Source organism: Callospermophilus lateralis, chromosome 12, assembly GCF_048772815.1.
Source record: "Callospermophilus lateralis isolate mCalLat2 chromosome 12, mCalLat2.hap1, whole genome shotgun sequence".
Classification (NCBI taxonomy): domain Eukaryota; kingdom Metazoa; phylum Chordata; class Mammalia; order Rodentia; family Sciuridae; genus Callospermophilus; species Callospermophilus lateralis.
This window is the reverse complement of record NC_135316.1, coordinates 78,875,312-78,893,625: the sequence shown is the minus strand read 5'-3', so window position 1 is coordinate 78,893,625 and position 18,314 is coordinate 78,875,312. Positions and strand designations below refer to the sequence as shown.

Genomic DNA, 18,314 nt, shown 5'->3' with positions numbered 1-18,314 from the left:
CTAAAACCAAATTATCACCATGTGAAATTACTTCAATATATATTTCATGTCTACACAGTGAGTTAAGAAATCATAGTTAATTAGATAATATCTGTTCAACAGGTAAATTCAACGCAGATATGACAGTCATAAATACATTCAGATATAGCAATGTTGAATTAGCAATTCAAATACAATGAGTGCTATAGCTATGGATGACACAATTTCTCAGGAAGTTAAGTAAATCTAATACATAATTTTTACTCTCTTCTATACTGAACATACTATTGTGAATCCCTTAGTACCCTGCCCACTAAAATTTATGTATCATTCTCAGTCATTTGTTGTTGTAACTGTTTTATTTCTTTTAGTTTGGAGGATTTTTTTAAGATGAGCTCTTTTATTGAAATGTAACACACATAAAGTACACAGCTTGACAAGCTTTCACATAGTGAACATACGATAAGCACCCTTTAGTTCAAGAAACATTATGGACCCAAGGATGCTCCTCTTTTTTCCCCATCCCAGTCACTATATAGGTAAATAGATAGATAGATAGATAGATAGATAGATAGAGTGGGGGGGGCGGTGGGTGTGGAACAATCAAATCAGGAGAATAAGCATTTCCGTCTAATCTTTTTCATGTATTGGAAACTTCTCACTCTTCTGGTCATTTTGAAATATATTATAGATTATTTTAGTAAATAGTTAAAACACTGTGCTAAAGAATAAGCAAACATTATTCCTCCACTGAGTTGGTGCCTCTTACTGAACTTCTTTGCATTCTTCCTCATTCTGCCCTTCCCAGTCTTTAGCAATCAATATTCCCTTTCATTCTTCTACAAAATCAACTTATTAGTTCAACAAATGGGTGAGATTATGTGGTATTTGAGATCTTGATCAATTTTAAGTCATTAATATTATCATTGCCCCAATGATATCAGTGCCTTTTAGTGTACTGTGAGTAAAGATAATAGAATAAAATGACCAATTATATACTCAGACATATAGCAACTTACTATGAATTGATCAAGGCATAATTTTATAACATGAAGTATTTGAAATAGAAGATCCTAAGATTTACCCCACTGTGATCTCTTTAGGATGACATAATTTGACTATCAGGTGGTCTTAGTGATAACAATACATACAACCATACAAGGTGAAAAAGTTTAAGAAGGTGAATTTTTTTTGGCATCCAAATGTTGCATGTTTTCTATTTTACTTAAACCTTCCTAAATAAATAATTATTAAAACAAATTTTAGTCCTCAAGTCTTGTAACCCTCACAGGAATTTCATTTCCTTCTGATTCCATTCTGATAATGAGAAATTCATATGCGTTTGCAAATAGAATATCAGTATGTTTCACAATGAGATCTAATATGGTCACACTGTACTTGCACAATCATTTCTGTTTCTACATGATATGAATTGGATCTCTTCCAAAACCCACTGGGCCATTTATCCCATTTCTTGTCTTAAAATGTTACATTTGCCAATTATCTTCTAAAATTTCTGTTTATATCCATTAAATATATTGTAGCATTTTAGGTTTTCAGTAAATTAGAAAGTCCTTGTTTTGCTATAAAATTTGAAAACTGAAAATGCCTTAGAACATTTTAAAAACTAAAAAATTATAAATAAATCCATTTATAAAAATCCATTTATAATTTCCATTTATAATTTCCTTTCTTATGAAAAAAATCAGAAGGCTCTAGAAATTATGCTGACTCTGAGAACACACATGTAAGAGGATAGATCTAGAGAATTGAGATGAGAAAGAATTCTAAATATTTTGAAATAGGTACTTTTCGATATGTTTTGAGAATATAATATTGTATGTTCACTATGTGAAAGCTTGTCAAGCTGTGTACTTTATATTTCTTTTGTTATTTTGACATATGTGCTCCAAAGAGGAATATGAATCTGAGTACTTAAGTTAACCTCCTTGGATATGACTTTACTACTTTATATAATACAATAGAAATTCACTAATAAAAGTATATTTTTCTCTTTAGTATTTGTCACATTTTATACAGGAGCAGAAACCAACCTATGAATAACTGAATGTATTGTTTTACTTAAAACATGTAATATTTATTAAAAATAAAGAAAAGATATGTATACTAATCTCTCCAACGTTGTTTGGCTAGCTGATGTTATCAGTAGGTTTATCTTTACTGCCATTCTCAAACATCATAGTCATGCCCACAAATTTTGTAGTTTTATTTATGAAAGGTGTAACTATTGTCCCCCAAATCTATCAATATTTGCTTCCATCTCTGTATATGGCAAGACCTACAATTTTGAAAGTGAAGATAATGTTCCTGCAAATTTTGGTCAAAATCAGAACTCTCCTTTGGAAGATCTCACCACAGAATATCAGCTAAAAATTTGGCAAAGATGAAACTGGTCTTCAGCACCCCCACTATATTTTCTTGCCTGCTAGTCTCTTAGACATCTCACCTTAACATCTAACTCATATTCTAGGCAAGGGATCTACCACTGAGCCACAACCCCAGCCCCCTAATTCATATTCTAAAGATAACTACATCTCTCCATTAATTTAGTGCCTACCTTTTTTTTCTGTTTTGTTTATTCATTGCAATATTTCTTAAAAAGCGAATTACAATTATTTTGAAAGTAATGCTTATTTTATAGAGAGGTTTACATTTGTATGAAGTTTAGAGGACAGCTCTCTTGCCTCATTATACAAGCACTACCAACTGTTAACTAGTGGGCTGGCACCTACCTGTCTTACTGGTTTTGAGATCCCCCAGAGTTTAGCTTAGTGACTGGCACCCAGAAAGGATTCAAAATTCATCGTTAACTGAAGAAATGCAGCTGATGATTGGCAATCTAGAACTCCGGGTTTATTCCTATTAATGAACTACTAACATCTTCTATTCAATCTTTTCAACTGGAGTCCAAATCGCTCAAGTACTGGGATCTTTTCTTTCTTAAACACCTGAGTATGAGACTTCACATATACTATTTGTCCTTGATAACTCTCTAATGTGTTGAAATTTAATAGAACTCATTATTGGAAAATAAAATATGAAGAATAAAATAAGAGGAATAAAAAACGTTCAGTAGGATTGGGATACTGGAAAGGCAAAAGAAAATGTTTGACAAAGTAAGGTTAAGAGTCCAGTTTCTTGAGCATCTGTGGAGCTTTCCGGTGTGCAGGTTGCCTAGCAACTTTGGGAAAGGCCCCGCCCACCACCGCCCCTGCCCCCCGAGTCCCGCCCCTGGTCGTCTCGCACCTCCTGGGTCTACTGGATTTCCTTACTTCCGACCCAACCTACCCATGGAGCCTAGGGTCCTACCCTTTATGCTCCGACGTATTGTGCCTTACGAAAAATGTAACACAAATTAACTGAATTTAGAAAAAAAGCATTTGTATGTAACTAATGCTATGTTTTCAGAAGCAGAAGTCTAAAATCTGTGGTATTAGTGACTTTGTGGCCTCGTCTACCTTGAGAATCTGAAACCAGTTTTCAGGCAGTTCTTTGGACAGCAGCAGCTTTGGAGGTCCCCAGTTTGCGGAGGAAGACGTGGAGCTGAGTCGGGAGGGGCCCAGACGCTTCCTCACTGGTGAGGGCTTGGAGCTACTCCGCCAAATTGGCGTGGGGTGTCCGCCCAGACCTACTCCACCATGTAAGTCTTTGGTTTCTAGCCGCCCCAGTCCCTGATCCCTACCGGATCCTAATTCTCTTCCTCGCTCTTTCTCAGGTCGAAGGTTTCCTTTAAGATCACGCTGACGTCGGACCCACGGTTGCCATATAAAGTGTGAGTAGCTGCCCCGCGGCGAGGGCCTGTGGTCTGGGCGAGCCGGTGCTGGGCTGGACGCAGTGGAACTTTCCCAAGGATTCCCACCCCACGCGGCTTACTTCCCTTCCCTCCCTTTGCCCAGTCCGTGCCCTTCCAGGAATCCTTCCCGCTGGAACCCTAAAGGAGAGGTCCCCGCATGCTCTCCTGAGTGACAGCTGGGCCCTCGCACAAGGGTAGGGCTGCGTGACTCTAGTTTATCCGGATCCCCCTTGGAATTCCTTTGGTGGGCGAGTAGAGCGGGAAAATATTTGAACAAGGCTCTGGTCCTCTTGAACATCCCCTCACTCCTGGTGATTGTAAAGTCCTAGAGCCACTTTGGCCAGCTGTTAGAGGAAGTTAGGGAAGACTTCCCAGTGCAGACTCTGAAGTTACTTGACCGCTTGTTGTCAAGTTTTTTATTTTGTTGTGTATATGACTCAACAGGATATCACAACGTAATTGAGTCTCAAGCCACACACTTCCTGTGTTGAAAGTTAATAAAGAACGTAAAATACTAATTTCAGGCACTGTCTTACAGGTTACTACATTCTCTCCTTCCAGCTGATTTACTCTAATATGTCTTATACAAGTCTTTTTTTAATCCACTGATGACAGTGGCTTTTTATTCTATCACTCTCCAATCCCCAGTGCCATATCCCACTTATTTTTTCCTTATCCAGCTTATAGTTTGTGGTCCATTTTAAAAATCATTCCCTTGCAAATGCCCTCAATTCTGATGTCCCCCTTTCTCTTCCTGACATATTTTGCTTCGTGAGACACCAACTCTTAACCATTTTCATTTTCTATTTGTGACTGAATATTCCTGGAAAAATACATAATTAAGCTGATGTGCTTTATATAAAATTAATAATGAGCACTCCCCTGTATTCCTCAAGCGTGCTCATTTTTCTCTTATTGTCAAGAGGATTTTATAAAAATTTCAAAACTTTCCACAACTCCTTTTCCCTTTGCTAACAAGATAATAGATGGGGAATTCTCTCATTTTTACCATCCCCTCATCTGTAAATTTACTACATACCTATAAAACCATAGTGTCCTCTGTGCATTTACAGTCAAAACATATCTACCCCTATGAAAAGCCGCCAACTTGGAAAATAAAACACATTGCCACATTGGGTAAAATAATGTTTAGATAAAAGGCAATAAAGTGGACTGAGGAACAAGAAGAGATTTAAACTTCTTGAAATCTGTCTCTGGAAAGAATTAGCTGATATATTAAACTTAATTGTATCAAAAAAGGTAAAATACATAAATCTGCATCTGTGGTCATTAGCTTTCAATTTTAAAGTTTTAAAAGTTTTCAAGTGGGTAATTGTTCTAAGGCTGTTTGCTTCCTTTTTTTAAAAAAAAATTTTAGAGTCAATGAAAATAGTACTGTAATCAAAACAAATAATTCTGAAACTCAAAAGACAGCTTTGTCTAGATCACTTACAATGAAGAAATAAGAAAAAAAGGTTCTTGAAATAAATCCAAGTTTTTAACATTCTTTAATTCTTCTTCCAGACTTAGTGTTCCTGAGAGTACACCTTTTACAGCAGTCTTAAAATTTGCAGCAGAAGAAGTAAGTATGGAAATTGGAATTATCTTTATGTAATACACTTTGGCAATGGCTTTCAAGAATTTTTGAGTTTGTATGTATTGTGACTCGGCATTTCCCTATGGGTTATGTTTATGATAACAGTGAAAGTTAAGACTTACTTTTAAGACCAAAAAAAGTGAGTTGAACAAATTGTCACATCAGTTTTATGCAACTGTTAAAAACTGTAAGGAGAATTTTCCTTGAAATTGAAGGTAGTGAAGATATGTAAACTTTGAAAAAAAAAAAAACAATTTTATATCACTCTAAATTTTGTACACTAATTTTTACTTGTTTTGATTCTGGAATTATATATTTTTAAAAAACATTTTTATCATATTTTCCAAATCTTATGCCTGACCTTGTAGATTCTGAATAAAATTGTTTTGAAAAGTGTCTAGTTTTAAAAGGTGAAGTTTTTAGCTGTTGAGAAATAAAAAATTTTTCATCCATTATCAGAAACATGTATAATCAAATCTTTGGATATGACTCATGGAAAAGTAGAAATGGCACTGAAATGTAACTTGGGAAACTTTAGATCTCTTATTTTAGTTATGTCATTAAGTAGCTGTATGCTATAATAAATCCTTCAGTTCCTTTCTTCTCCACTTTGCTGGTGTTTGTTGTGTGTGTTGGTTCCTCCTTCCACCTTCTTTGCTGTAGATCAAACTCAGGGCCTCACCCATGCGAGGGAGGCTCTTCATCACTAAACTACATTTCTAGCACTCTTTCTTATCAATTTGTAAAATCAGTAGTGAATGCCTGTCCTTCCTATCTGATTAAGTAATTTTGTATAAAGATATAATACCTTTTACCAAAATTTTATGGGGAATTAAAAGTGTTAGATGGGTTCAGAGTAACCCAAAACCAAATGTTTTGGTCTTAGGAAAGTATAGTCATATAAAAATGATGTTAATAACTAAATAAATAAGAAACATTATTAACTTATAACCCTTCCCTGTATTTGTGTGGTTATTGGAAAGTCAGCCAACTAGTTACTGCTCTTAGCTCCTAAACTAATGTTAGTTCACTAGCATCATTTGTTCCTTACTTAGAATTAAACTACAAAGTTTTATAGTCAATTTTAATTTATTCTTTATGCAAAAAGAATAGATAAAATAAGATGAGACACAGATCTGAATACAGGATGTTATTATTGCTTTGCTGCATGCATCATTTGCAAGAAATATTCCCTGTCTTGGGCATAGTAGGTTTCTGATTTAAGAAGCAGATCTTAAAAATTATAATAAATCATTATTATTATAATATATTTTTTAGTTATTTTATGGTATATCTTTTATAATTTTAATACATTGTTATAACCTTGGTTTTCTCAGGAAAGTAGAAGAAAATCCCAAGGGACATATAGTAGAAAATAAACTAACAACATTCACTCAACCATATATGTTAATTAAAGTTTTGATGTAGCATATAATTATGAATTGTGAGTATTACATGTTTTGAAAGAATATGACTTCAGGCAAAGGTGAGAAGGGCTCTCACAGAGAAGCTAATAGTCCAGATTTAAGTCCCTAATAAAATTATTTTAATAAACAATAACAAAATTTCCTATTACATGACTCGGAATTAACTTCACTGAGTTGTCATAACTTCAGAAGAGCTTCTTAGCATCCTAAATTAAAAGAATTGTTGAAATGGAATAGATAACAAAACTGAGAGCATTAAATATTGTATCCAAGAGAAAACATGACAGTAGTGTAAGATCAGAAGACTAATTATTGTATTTGATGTCACTAGTGACACCCAGCCAGGGATCACCTTAATCATTGCTTCTGTATTTTGGAGAAAAGACAAACTGTGTTAACAGTTGCTTTTGGCTTTTAAAGTTTATAAAATACTTAGCCACTACAAAATGTGATTTAAGAAAATACACAACGTATGTTAAAATGGACATGATTTAAGAGTTGAGTCATGATTTAAGAGTAAGTAGAGTAATTGAAAACTTTGTAGGATTCTTTGAAAATCTGAGTTGTTTAATAATTTGGTATTTGATCAGAGCTTTATTAAGAGTATTGCTTCAGTATAAATGTTTTTCAAACTTATTGGTCACCAAACTGAATGATAATATTCTATAAAACTAGTCCATACAGACATGCTTAATAAATATTTGTTGGATAAAATGAATAAACTATAAAGACATGAACACTTTGTCAGCTCCAGGTCTCTAGAGCGTTACAAGATGGACTCTCCCTTATCTGCCAATAAGTTCCATGCCTTATCCTTTGATTCAAAAAGCACATCTTTTTATAACATCTCTGAAATAGGTCAAGAGTGTCTTCCTATCGCTGTTGCCCATGGAGCAGTCACATAATTGTCTAATTGACATTACCTGTACCTAACTGAACTTCATAGTTATTTCCTAGCAACATAATTGGAATATTACAGTCCTTTGAGATATACATCAACAAATCATTTAAGGAGATTTTGAGGAAGGAATATAGGTCTTGGTGGTTATCTAAAAATCTTCTGGAGGTACTCCCATTAAACATAAGAGAGCATCTGTTTGAAACCTGCCATTTCTATGAAGAAATTATAGAAATATTTTCATCAACTATACTTATTTTTTTGCTTATGTAGGAGAATTATGCGTGATAAAGGTAACATGTCTAAGCCAAAAGAATAGGCCTTGATTGGACCATAGATTGACAATGTTTTCCTTTTTATAGTATATAAATAAGGAATGTTTTACAATTATTGGTCTCCTTTATGCAGTCAAATGCATTATTTAAAGTACAGAGCTCTTCATTAAAGCAAATTGTGCTTGCTTTAATGTCACTTATTCTTAAAGATTAATCACATACATTTTGGGATTTTAGAATTGGTGATATGTATCCCATCCTTGTTATTCTTCTTTGGTAGTTACACATTTTTTAAATTTATTTCCTTTTTTCCTTTTAGTTTAAAGTTCCTGCAGCAACAAGTGCAATTATTACTAATGGTAAGAATTTACTTTAAAACTGTTACCTCAGAGATACAGATATTGTTTAAAAGAAATCAAATTAATTAACAATAACTTATATCCAAAAAGCCCAAATATACTAATATAAATGATAAAGTTAATGGTAAACTATGCCAGGATTATTGTATCAGAAAATGCTCTAGAATACAGGAACTTAAGCAAGCATGTTCTTTTACCATGCCTTGCTTTACCTTTCCTGGTATAAACTCTTCCAAATTTGTAGTATTTTATCCATTTAGGGATACAGTTTTAAAAATTTGAATATCTTTGAATACTGATAAAAGTTTAGCATGATGGAACTATTCTTATGATGAAATAGTAGAATAAGAAAATGGGAGTGAAGCTTGCATGGAGGGTTTAATTGTCTTTCAAGTACACAGACTAATATAAATGGGTGAGCAAATGGTTTATGTCCAGTTAGAATACTAAGAGAGGTAAGTTTAAAGTATGGTATCATGATGTAACTTAGGTATGTCAGAATTTCTTACTATGAAATATGCTGTATGTTATTAAATTGAAGTGTTTCTGTTTATAAGAAAGCTTTCCTACTTTCTGGAAAGTTTTAGGTTCACAAATGAGTAACTCAAGAAAATATTTTGAAACTTTCAAATTGTAATTGGAACTTGAACTAAATGACTTTGTGTACCCTACCACCCTTAAGATTTCATACCTCAAACCAGAATGGAAATTATTAATGGCATACCTAAGATGCCTTTAGCTTTGTAGAAGAATTGACAAACATTTTTATGCTTTGTAGCAAAACAATTAAAAAACTGTGTCTTCCATAGAATTTATTAGAATCATCACATTGACAGCTATTTTTGTTTAATACAGCAATGTACATAAATACATAATAGTAGATTTAAACAGGTAACTTACCTGGAAGATTCTCACTCATGTTCTGGGGTTTATACACCAGCACTATATTGGTAAATCTCTTCTGATTCTTTAGAAATAACTTACATGACTTTATGACTTGTTTTCTAGATGGAATAGGAATAAATCCTGCACAGACTGCTGGTGAGTATCTATTTGAAAATCATGAAGTGGGAGTGAATTATATGTCTATTGATGATGAGTATTTAATTCATTCTAATTAAAGATTTTCAATAGGTTGTAGCTCTTGTTTAGGGAAAGTTTTTAACTAATACATAACAAAATGTATGAAGGTAAGATTGTACTCTCATGGAAATGATAATTTTGGCCTCTTAAGGTGGTTGTGAGGGAGCAGGTGTTTAATGTTTGCATTATGCATCCTTAGCATGCAGTAGGTCCTAGCTATTATTATTTTATTTTAAAGAACATAGTCATTTACATGTAATAGGGTTGAGTCCACACTCCAAACTTCTAAACTGTTACACATAATTCAGAGTGACACATTGATTTTCTAATCAACATGCAAAGTAAAAGTCCTTGTTTTTGTAGTCTTAAGCTTTATTAAAAAAAAAAAAAAAATTATTATTTCTGAAATATGTTCTTTTAGGTTAACCATCTAATTTTAATGTTCTGAAATTACATATGATTTAATATAATATAACCTCATTCTTAAATAGTAGTTATTTTTAAATTACTATATTCTAAGGTACTTTTATGTTATAATAAAAAAAAATTTTCCTTAAAGACCACTAGTGAAATTTAGGCATGTAGAAAGTAAGGAATGATATAAAATTGTAAATTGTTAATTAATTCAACAGTTTTAAGTATTATATTTTTTTAATTGAAAAGGGCTTTTATTGAAAATTGTGAGGCATTTTATTATATACATGTCTTCAAACTTAGTAGATTAAGGTTTTGTCTTACTCTAGAAATTTTGTGTAGTATATGTTAATTTTAGCTGTTACTTACTCTATTATTATGCTTATTATATTACATTTCAAAATTAATTTTTGTATCTCACTGGACATGAAGAAATCTAAATGAACAATTGACCCAAAATAGATTCAGAGTATTTAGATTTTTGTAATTTATATAACTTTTGTCTCTTGTGATAATTTTTTTTCTGTCTTTAGGTATTCTATTGTGTATTAAGTCAGGTATTCATGATGAAATTAATTCTTGTTATTTGCTGATTGTTAGTATTTTTCATGGCTAGTGTTCTTATTTAAAATTTTAAAGAAAACATTTGTTGATTGTAAAGCTATGGGAAGAATAGGAACAAAACTTTAAAAGCTTGGAATTGAGCCAAGTATGATGGTACACACTGGTAATTGCAGCTACTAGGGAGGCTGAGAGGCAGGAGGATGGCAAGTTGCCTCAGCAATTTAGCAAAATCCTGTCTCAAAATTTGAAAAAAAGTGAGCAGGAGTACTGGGGATATAGCACCATGATAGAATGCTTCTGGGTTCAATACCCCAATTCCACCAAAACAAAAAAACAAAACATTGGAATTGGATTCTGATGTTACTTGATCTTTTGCACCTACTTTACTTTTTAATACACTGTTTGTTGTATGTAATAATCGTTGGATTATTAAGATAACTTGTCAATTTGTCATTTTTTAGAAACCTAACTTTATGTTTTATTTGTTTGTGCAGGAAATGTTTTTCTAAAGCATGGTTCAGAACTTCGAATTATTCCTAGAGATCGTGTTGGAACTTGTTAATATCTGCTACATGGAACATACAGTTACTTTTCAGAATAAATATTGGTATTTTTTGTTGTTGTAAATTTGAAATCAGGCATTTAGCATACTATGAAAACACGAGAAGTCAGTGAAACAATGAAAAGTGGACTCTTCTGGTCCCTTCTTTGTTCATGATCTTCATGTGCAGGGGGAATGCTTGTGAGTAGCGGGATCTGCCACCACAGAAGGTCTTAGAGTTGTTGATTGCTACCTCACAACACAAGTACGGAGTTCATTTGTGAAAATGGATTATCCAACTGTGTTTTTTACCTGGATGATTCTGATAATTCTTTCTGGAGAACTTTTGGAAAATTAAAATTTACTTAATCTTACATATTTGTATTTGAGTTAAAAATGTAAAAGGAAATGAGTCATAGATGGAAGTTTGCTAGACAGCATCTGACTTACAGACTCATAAATAGTTTGATTTTTAAGTGTATAGTTTGTGGTGATGGTGATAGACATATCAATGATGGTTAACTGTCTTGACTTTATCATTTAGTTTTGTAAGTTTTAGACTTCATGTGTCATGTAAATTACATTTAATTTAGTACCAGAGGACCAAAAATCTTACTTTTGATCTAACCTTTATGTATATAAAGTCACATCCCACAACAAATAAGTCTTTTAACAGTCATCTTGGCAGAATCCAGTATATATAATAGTGGGAATTGACAATGCAGTACAAACGTCCTTTACTGAATTATGCATTTCTGTATCAGTCTTGTGTAGTACAATGTTTGAGACAGAAGAAACCATTGTCCTTTGGAGGATAATATTTCCAAATAACTTTGAAGAAGAGAATGTTGTTGCAGAGAAAATATGAAGAATACAACAAAGTTTAAAGATATCAATTGAAAATTCTAATGAATTATACTTATTGAAGACCTGACTTTTAAAAAGTGCTAATATTTTTCAACCAAATGGATAAGAAACCAAGTAAAGAAAGATGAGAAAGACTGTTTTTTTGCAAGGAGGAAAGCAACAAGTACCCAGTGAAGAGGAAAGTGAAGTGTCACAGAAATAGCCAGCTGGTTGGACAAGGTTGTAGAGAGTATGTTGGAGAAAACTGAAAGTGAAAACAAAGTATTTGACTTAATCTACATAGCAGAAGGCAGTTGGGGGCTTGCCTGCATACAGATTTCAAAGTACCCCTTATGACAATTCAGAGAATATAATAAAAAATTATACTTGACCTCACAGAGGATATCAGTATCTAGGTGTGTCTTGAAAGATAAAATGAAGGCTTTTAGTGATTCAGAATCATTTCTTGACGTGCTGTATTTTGAATGACAAACTCCCTAGAGGCAGGGCTTGTCATGTCAGATTCTTTCTAGAGCTTAAAGTGTAGTAGACATTCGATAAATACTTGGTGAGTTACTCATGAATAAAGTCTAAGACCAGTTTTTATCTTACCATGTTTCAGTGTCTTCCCTGTTGTAGTTCCTAGGTTTGATGGGGAAGAAATAAATTACAAGAAAATACAACTGAATCATCTTAATGGTGACATTGGTAGTTTAAAAAATTACCAAATATTATTCACAAATTTGATGAACAGCAGGATTCTGAATTATCAAAGTAAGAATTCTTTTTTTTTTTTTTTTTTGCCAAGTTAAAAAAATATACTCCTAATGTTTGGAATTTCATATGTATTTTTTATATATGAAAAAAAAAAAAAGAAAAAAACAGTGATCTGATGCTTAAAAGCCCTTATTTCTTATAATTGATCATAAGTTAACCAGAAAGTTATAAATAACTATTCCCTGAATTTGGGGCTTAATTTAAAATTTCTTCCATTTTGCTTCTAATACAAAAACCTTTCTGTTGTTTGCTTAGATAAGTTTATTGTGTTCTGTGCCGTAAAGTGATTTATTTAAACAATTATGATCTGTAAGCTCTTTGTGCAAAATATTTTGAAGTATTGTATTTTAGTTTAATTAATAGTCCATAATTAATATCTTATGAAAATACTTTTGTTATACTGTAAACCATATTGCCTATCCTTATTTTATTATTAGAATTCTTAATCAGCACACCGGTTGTGCCAGTTTATTAAAAATGTAATTATAAAATTCAGAGATAATTAAATACCATAAATCATGGATAAAAATGTATATTTCCAAGTGTCAGTTTATTTTACAAAATAAAAAATTAAAACTCTGAAGAAGGGGTGATAGTAATTAACTGTACTGGTAGATCCTAAACCTGAGTGATTATCAGTCATGTAGGGAATTAAAAATACAGATTTCTGGAAACCACCCATTAAATTCAAGTTATTAAGTCTGGAATAGTGTAAAAGAACCTCTTATAAAGTAAGTTCTGGTGATTTCTGCAGTGCAGGTGATTTTAGAATTAATAAAATCAACCTTTTTACTATCTACCATACATTTTTACCCAAGGACTTGAAATAAATTGGAAGAACTAATATACTTTAATGTAGTGACTCTAAATTAACTGATATTAATGTTCTCAGGGCCATTTGTAAAACCACAGGAAACATGATTTATCTATGGATTATATTGTTTGAAGGATAATTTTATTTACGTTGTCTCATTCTTCAAACTGCTAAATTATTGTCCTCACTTTATAGAAGAAGAAAGAGGCTTAGTTAGGTTGAGATTTGAAACTTGAACCCTTGTTTTGACTTCGACATACTGGGAGAAATTTATAGTATTCATTTTTTGTAATATATTAGAGCTGTGTTGAATTAGTAGTTACAAAAATTACAAATGTAAGTCTTAAAATTATGTCAGTACTAAATACACATGTGATGATAAGGAACTATATTAATTTTTAACATAGTATGATGGTATAAATATAAAATTCTAGGGCATTAAATATGAACTAAACATGAACTAAACAAAAATGATAATACTGATAGTACTCCGTAGGTGGCCTTGTAGAAGTAGGAACTGTCTGTCTCTATTCATCAGCCCCATCAGACCATTTGTTTTTTTTTTTTTTGGTTGTTCAAAACATTACAAAGCTCTTGACATATCATATTTCATACATTAGATTCAAGTGGGTTATGAACTCCCATTTTTACCCCAAATACAGATTGCAGAATCACATTGGTTACACTTCCACATTTTTACATAATGCCCTATTAGTAACTGTTGTATTCTGCTACCTTTCCTATCCTCTATTTCCCCTCCCCTCCCCTCCCATCTTCTCTCTCTACCCCATCTACTGTAATTCATTTCTTTCCTTGTTTATTTTCCCATTCCCCTCACAACCTCTTATATGTTATTTTGTATAACAATGAGGGTCTCCCTCCATTTCCATGCAATTTCCCTTTTCTCTCCCTTTCCCTCCCACCTCATGTCTCTGTTTAATGTTAATCTTTTCTTCCTGCTCTTCCTCCCTGCTCTGTTCTTAGTGGCTCTCATTATACCAAAGAAGACATTCGGTATTTGTTTTTTAGGGATTGGCTAGCTTCACTAAGCATAATCTGCTCTAGTGCCATCCATTTCCCTGCAAATTCCATGATTTTGTCGTGTTTTAGTGCTGCGTAATACTCCATGGTGTATAAATGCCACATTTTTTTTTTATCCATTCATCTATTGAAGGGCATCTGGGTTGGTTCCACAGTCTAGCTATTGTGAATTGTGCTGCTATGAACATAGATGTGGCAGTATCCCTGTATATGTTCTTTTAAGGTCTTCAGGGAATAGTCCGAGAAGGGCAATAGCTGGGTCAAATGGTGGTTCCATTCCCAGCTTTCCCAGGAATCTCCATACTGCTTCCCAAATTGGCCGCACCAATTTGCAGTCCCACCAGCAATGTACAAGAGTACCCTTTTCCCCACATCCTCGCCAGCACTTGTTGTTTGACTTCCTAATGGCTGCCAATCTTACTGGAGTGAGATGATATCTTAGGATGGTTTTGATTTGCATTTCTCTGACTGCTAGAGATGTTGAGCATTTTTTCATGTACTTGTTGATTGATTGTATGTCCTCCTCTGAGAAGTGTCTGTTCAGGTCCTTGGCCCATTTGTTGATTGGGTTATTTGTTATCTTATTGTCTAATTTTTTTAGTTCTTTGTATACTCTGGATATTAGGGCTTTTTTAATCTTAAGTATCACAGATTTAGCTGAGAGACTACTTCCCTAATAACCTACTCTTCCCACCAGGTTGTTGTTCATAAGCCCCTCTAGAATTCAGAAATTCTGGAATTGTCCTCTGTTGGTTAATGCTAGAGATAGATGAAACATTATTTAAACTGGACATTTAATTAGACTATCATTGAAATAAATATTCTTAAAAGGCTCGCTCTTAACATTCACATCCTGAAAACTGTCTATATACCAGATATGTTTTACTCATCATGATTCCTTTCTCACTATATAAAAGCAAACAATTATCTTGATTCTAAGCCATACCCATTGTTCAGTTAAAGCCCTTTTTATATTATTTTAAAAGCCACTGTTATTTCTATTTCTTCTTTCACAGTTGCCGTAATGAGCTTTTTAACCTGATTGTGTACTTCCCACTAAAAAGTTCTGCTAAATAAAAACGCATACTTTCCATGACACATGAGGCCTTTTGGAGTTGTTACTACTGCTTTCCTGGTTTCCTTCTCTATGCTCCAGCTACATTCAACTGCAGATGATACTTAGTATCATCTTAGTGTTAATGATACACACTATCATTGTTGTGCCTGTTCTTGGCATGCAGTGCCTTTACTTTCCCATATGTGTACCTGGAAAATAACAGAACTCATTTTTCAAGTCCGAAAGCCATTGAGCCTGTCTTCACCTCTTCTAAGCAGAGTTGGGAATTTAACTATGTAAGCAACCAGTGTATTTTGTACATTCCTTTATTATAGCTCTTATTAAATATAGAATTATTTGTAAACTATAAATTTTATATAAGTCTAAGATCATGACTGAAACTGGGTTTCAGAATTGCTTTGCTCATAACAAATACTTTGAAAGACTACATAAAGGAAAGACAAATGTATTAGAAATTGAAATTATTTGTATTTTGTCTATAGTAACTTCTGTAGACAAGATATTTAATCAACTAGTATATTCATATTTCTATTGAGGTGGAAATTTACTCTCACTCTCAGAAATGAACTAATGAGTTAAAAAAGTACAAAGTATTCTATCATTTTAAAAATATATTAGCTATAAAATATGCTGGATATTAACTACTGAAGGCAAAATATAACTAAGACATATTTCCTTTTCTTGGACTTCTTGGGATTTATACATTTCAAAAGCAAAAAAAAAAAAATATCTGGTAAAGGAGTCATAGACATGAAGATATATATCAGATGCTTCTTTATGTACTAAGTACAGGTCACCCCAGGCATTTCACATGCATTCTCTCATTTGATTGATCAAATGCTTGTGTTTATTTCTTTACTGTTAAGGGAGCTGAGACAATTGTTAATGTATTCAAGACTTGACTATAAGGTTTATATGATGATAACCACACACAATCATATTTTACATCATTTTTCATAGAATTATATTTAAATGTTTCAGAATGAGCACATCTGGAAGGAGCTTCATAGATTGCTATTGAACATTACTATGATCTCACTGTGCATGGAAATTTTAATAGTAACTACATAAACATTGGCACTTACAGATTCCCTCTTAGTAAGCATATTCATTTATATACCACAGTTGTGAATATTTGAAAAGTAGGTTTATGACCTATTCTCTGCTTTCCTATATAAAAAGTGCTGTAATTTTGTCACTGGATGCAAAACACTGGCCAAGGTTGGCAGCAAATGCAGAGAGCCAGTGTTTTGGCATAGATATCTGATTTTCTGGCAAAACTCTTTTAGCAATGTAAAAGCTGTTATTGAGAGCATATTGTGATGATACATCATGTCAATATTTGTTTGGCTGAGTAACACTTGGATTTAATAAATTCTTAAATGCACAGTTTACAACTGATGAGCTGTTTTAGAAATCAACTGTATGTATTGTTTGTTGTCAGTGCCATAAACATTTTGACAAGTCTTAAATGGAGTTGCTAGCTTCTCTGAATTTTTAAGATAAATGTATGGACAGATTAAGACTTTTGTAGTTATCCTCAGATGCCCACATTATGTAGGAATGAAACATAAGAAACAGTGAATGAATAACATGGGCAAGCCACAGAGATAAATTACCAAAAGAGGATCACCATGTGTTTGTAGGAAGCTACATCCTTGAGCCTGGAAAGGCTATTTCTCACAACAGTGGGAAATGAAGGCCTTGGACAGTGTGGGCATTGTGATCTCTGGTGATTTGTAGTCAGTTCCACACGCTTAGTAAATTTAATCTTGAATTTCTCTAATCCTACCATTTGAATTGGAGTAGGGAGCAAAAGAAGTAAGAGATTTCCCTCTTTAAGAGATTTCTGGGGGCTTAATTGCAGATGCTTTGCAATATGGAAATAGTAATATTCCAAATATCTTGACTTAAGTTTTAAATTATACTAACAAGTTATTACCTATGAAAAGATAATCTCTGTATTTCACAGAACTTTTTGTTTGGGTAGAGATCCTCTATAATGTAATCTGCCTCCCTGTGATTCCGTAGAAATATATATTTTTGAAATCTTTATTTAAAAATATTTTACAGGAACTTTAATGAAGCAAGCCAGATTCCAAAGATGCCATCATCTTGCTGTAAATAAATAAATAAATATAAAATTCCAATCTATTATCCCTTACCTTTTGCTTCCTGCTTTTCATCCTCATCCTTACTTGCATGAAAAAACATCTGTCTTGTTCTGGAAAGTTGTTAGATTTTCATAAATGCACTTTCTTTCCTCCATTTTGAAGCATTTTTTAAAATCAACTAAGTCAGTATTTGGCATTGTAACCTTATCCTGAATCTGTCTAGACAGACTTTGCATTTCTTTGCTTTTTGAGTGTGAGATATTTTTTTAAACACTAACTGTAATGCCTGTTCTGGTTTCAAACAGATCTATACATCATCTCCTAGTCTACTTGGCTATACTATTATGTAGTAAATTTGAGTTAACCTTTACAATCACAGGACGTGAAGAGCGTCACAGAATAGAAAAGGTTTTCCCCATATTATCATATGCAACTGGACTTTAGTTTTTTAGTAGATACTTTTAGATGTATTCATAATTGAGGATCAATAAGAATTTTGTGTCAATGAAATATATAGTTCAGTCTTCTCCAGGTAATTAACATCATCTCTATTTTCATGTGTTTCATGTCTTGGAATAAAATTAGTTAATAATTAACTTGCAGGGGTCATATAATTAGTGCCAAGTGAATATGACAGATAATGTCACAGTGATTCAAATAATTATTGAAAGCTGTGCTGTTATAGAAGATTTA

The 18,314-nt window shown here is 32.9% G+C and overlaps 1 protein-coding gene across 1 annotated transcript; it reads left to right on the top strand.

The window, feature by feature from the left end:
* Positions 1-4,225: 4,225 nt before the first annotated feature.
* Ufm1 (ubiquitin fold modifier 1) lies at positions 4,226-11,065 on the top strand. The gene is made up of 5 exons (XM_077110682.1): positions 4,226-4,248; positions 5,318-5,375; positions 8,310-8,349; positions 9,358-9,390; positions 10,905-11,065. The coding sequence occupies exons 1-5, from the start codon at positions 4,226-4,228 to the stop codon at positions 10,970-10,972; spliced, it is 222 nt and encodes a 73-aa protein (XP_076966797.1). The 3' UTR covers positions 10,973-11,065.
* The last annotated feature ends 7,249 nt before the right edge of the window (positions 11,066-18,314 follow it).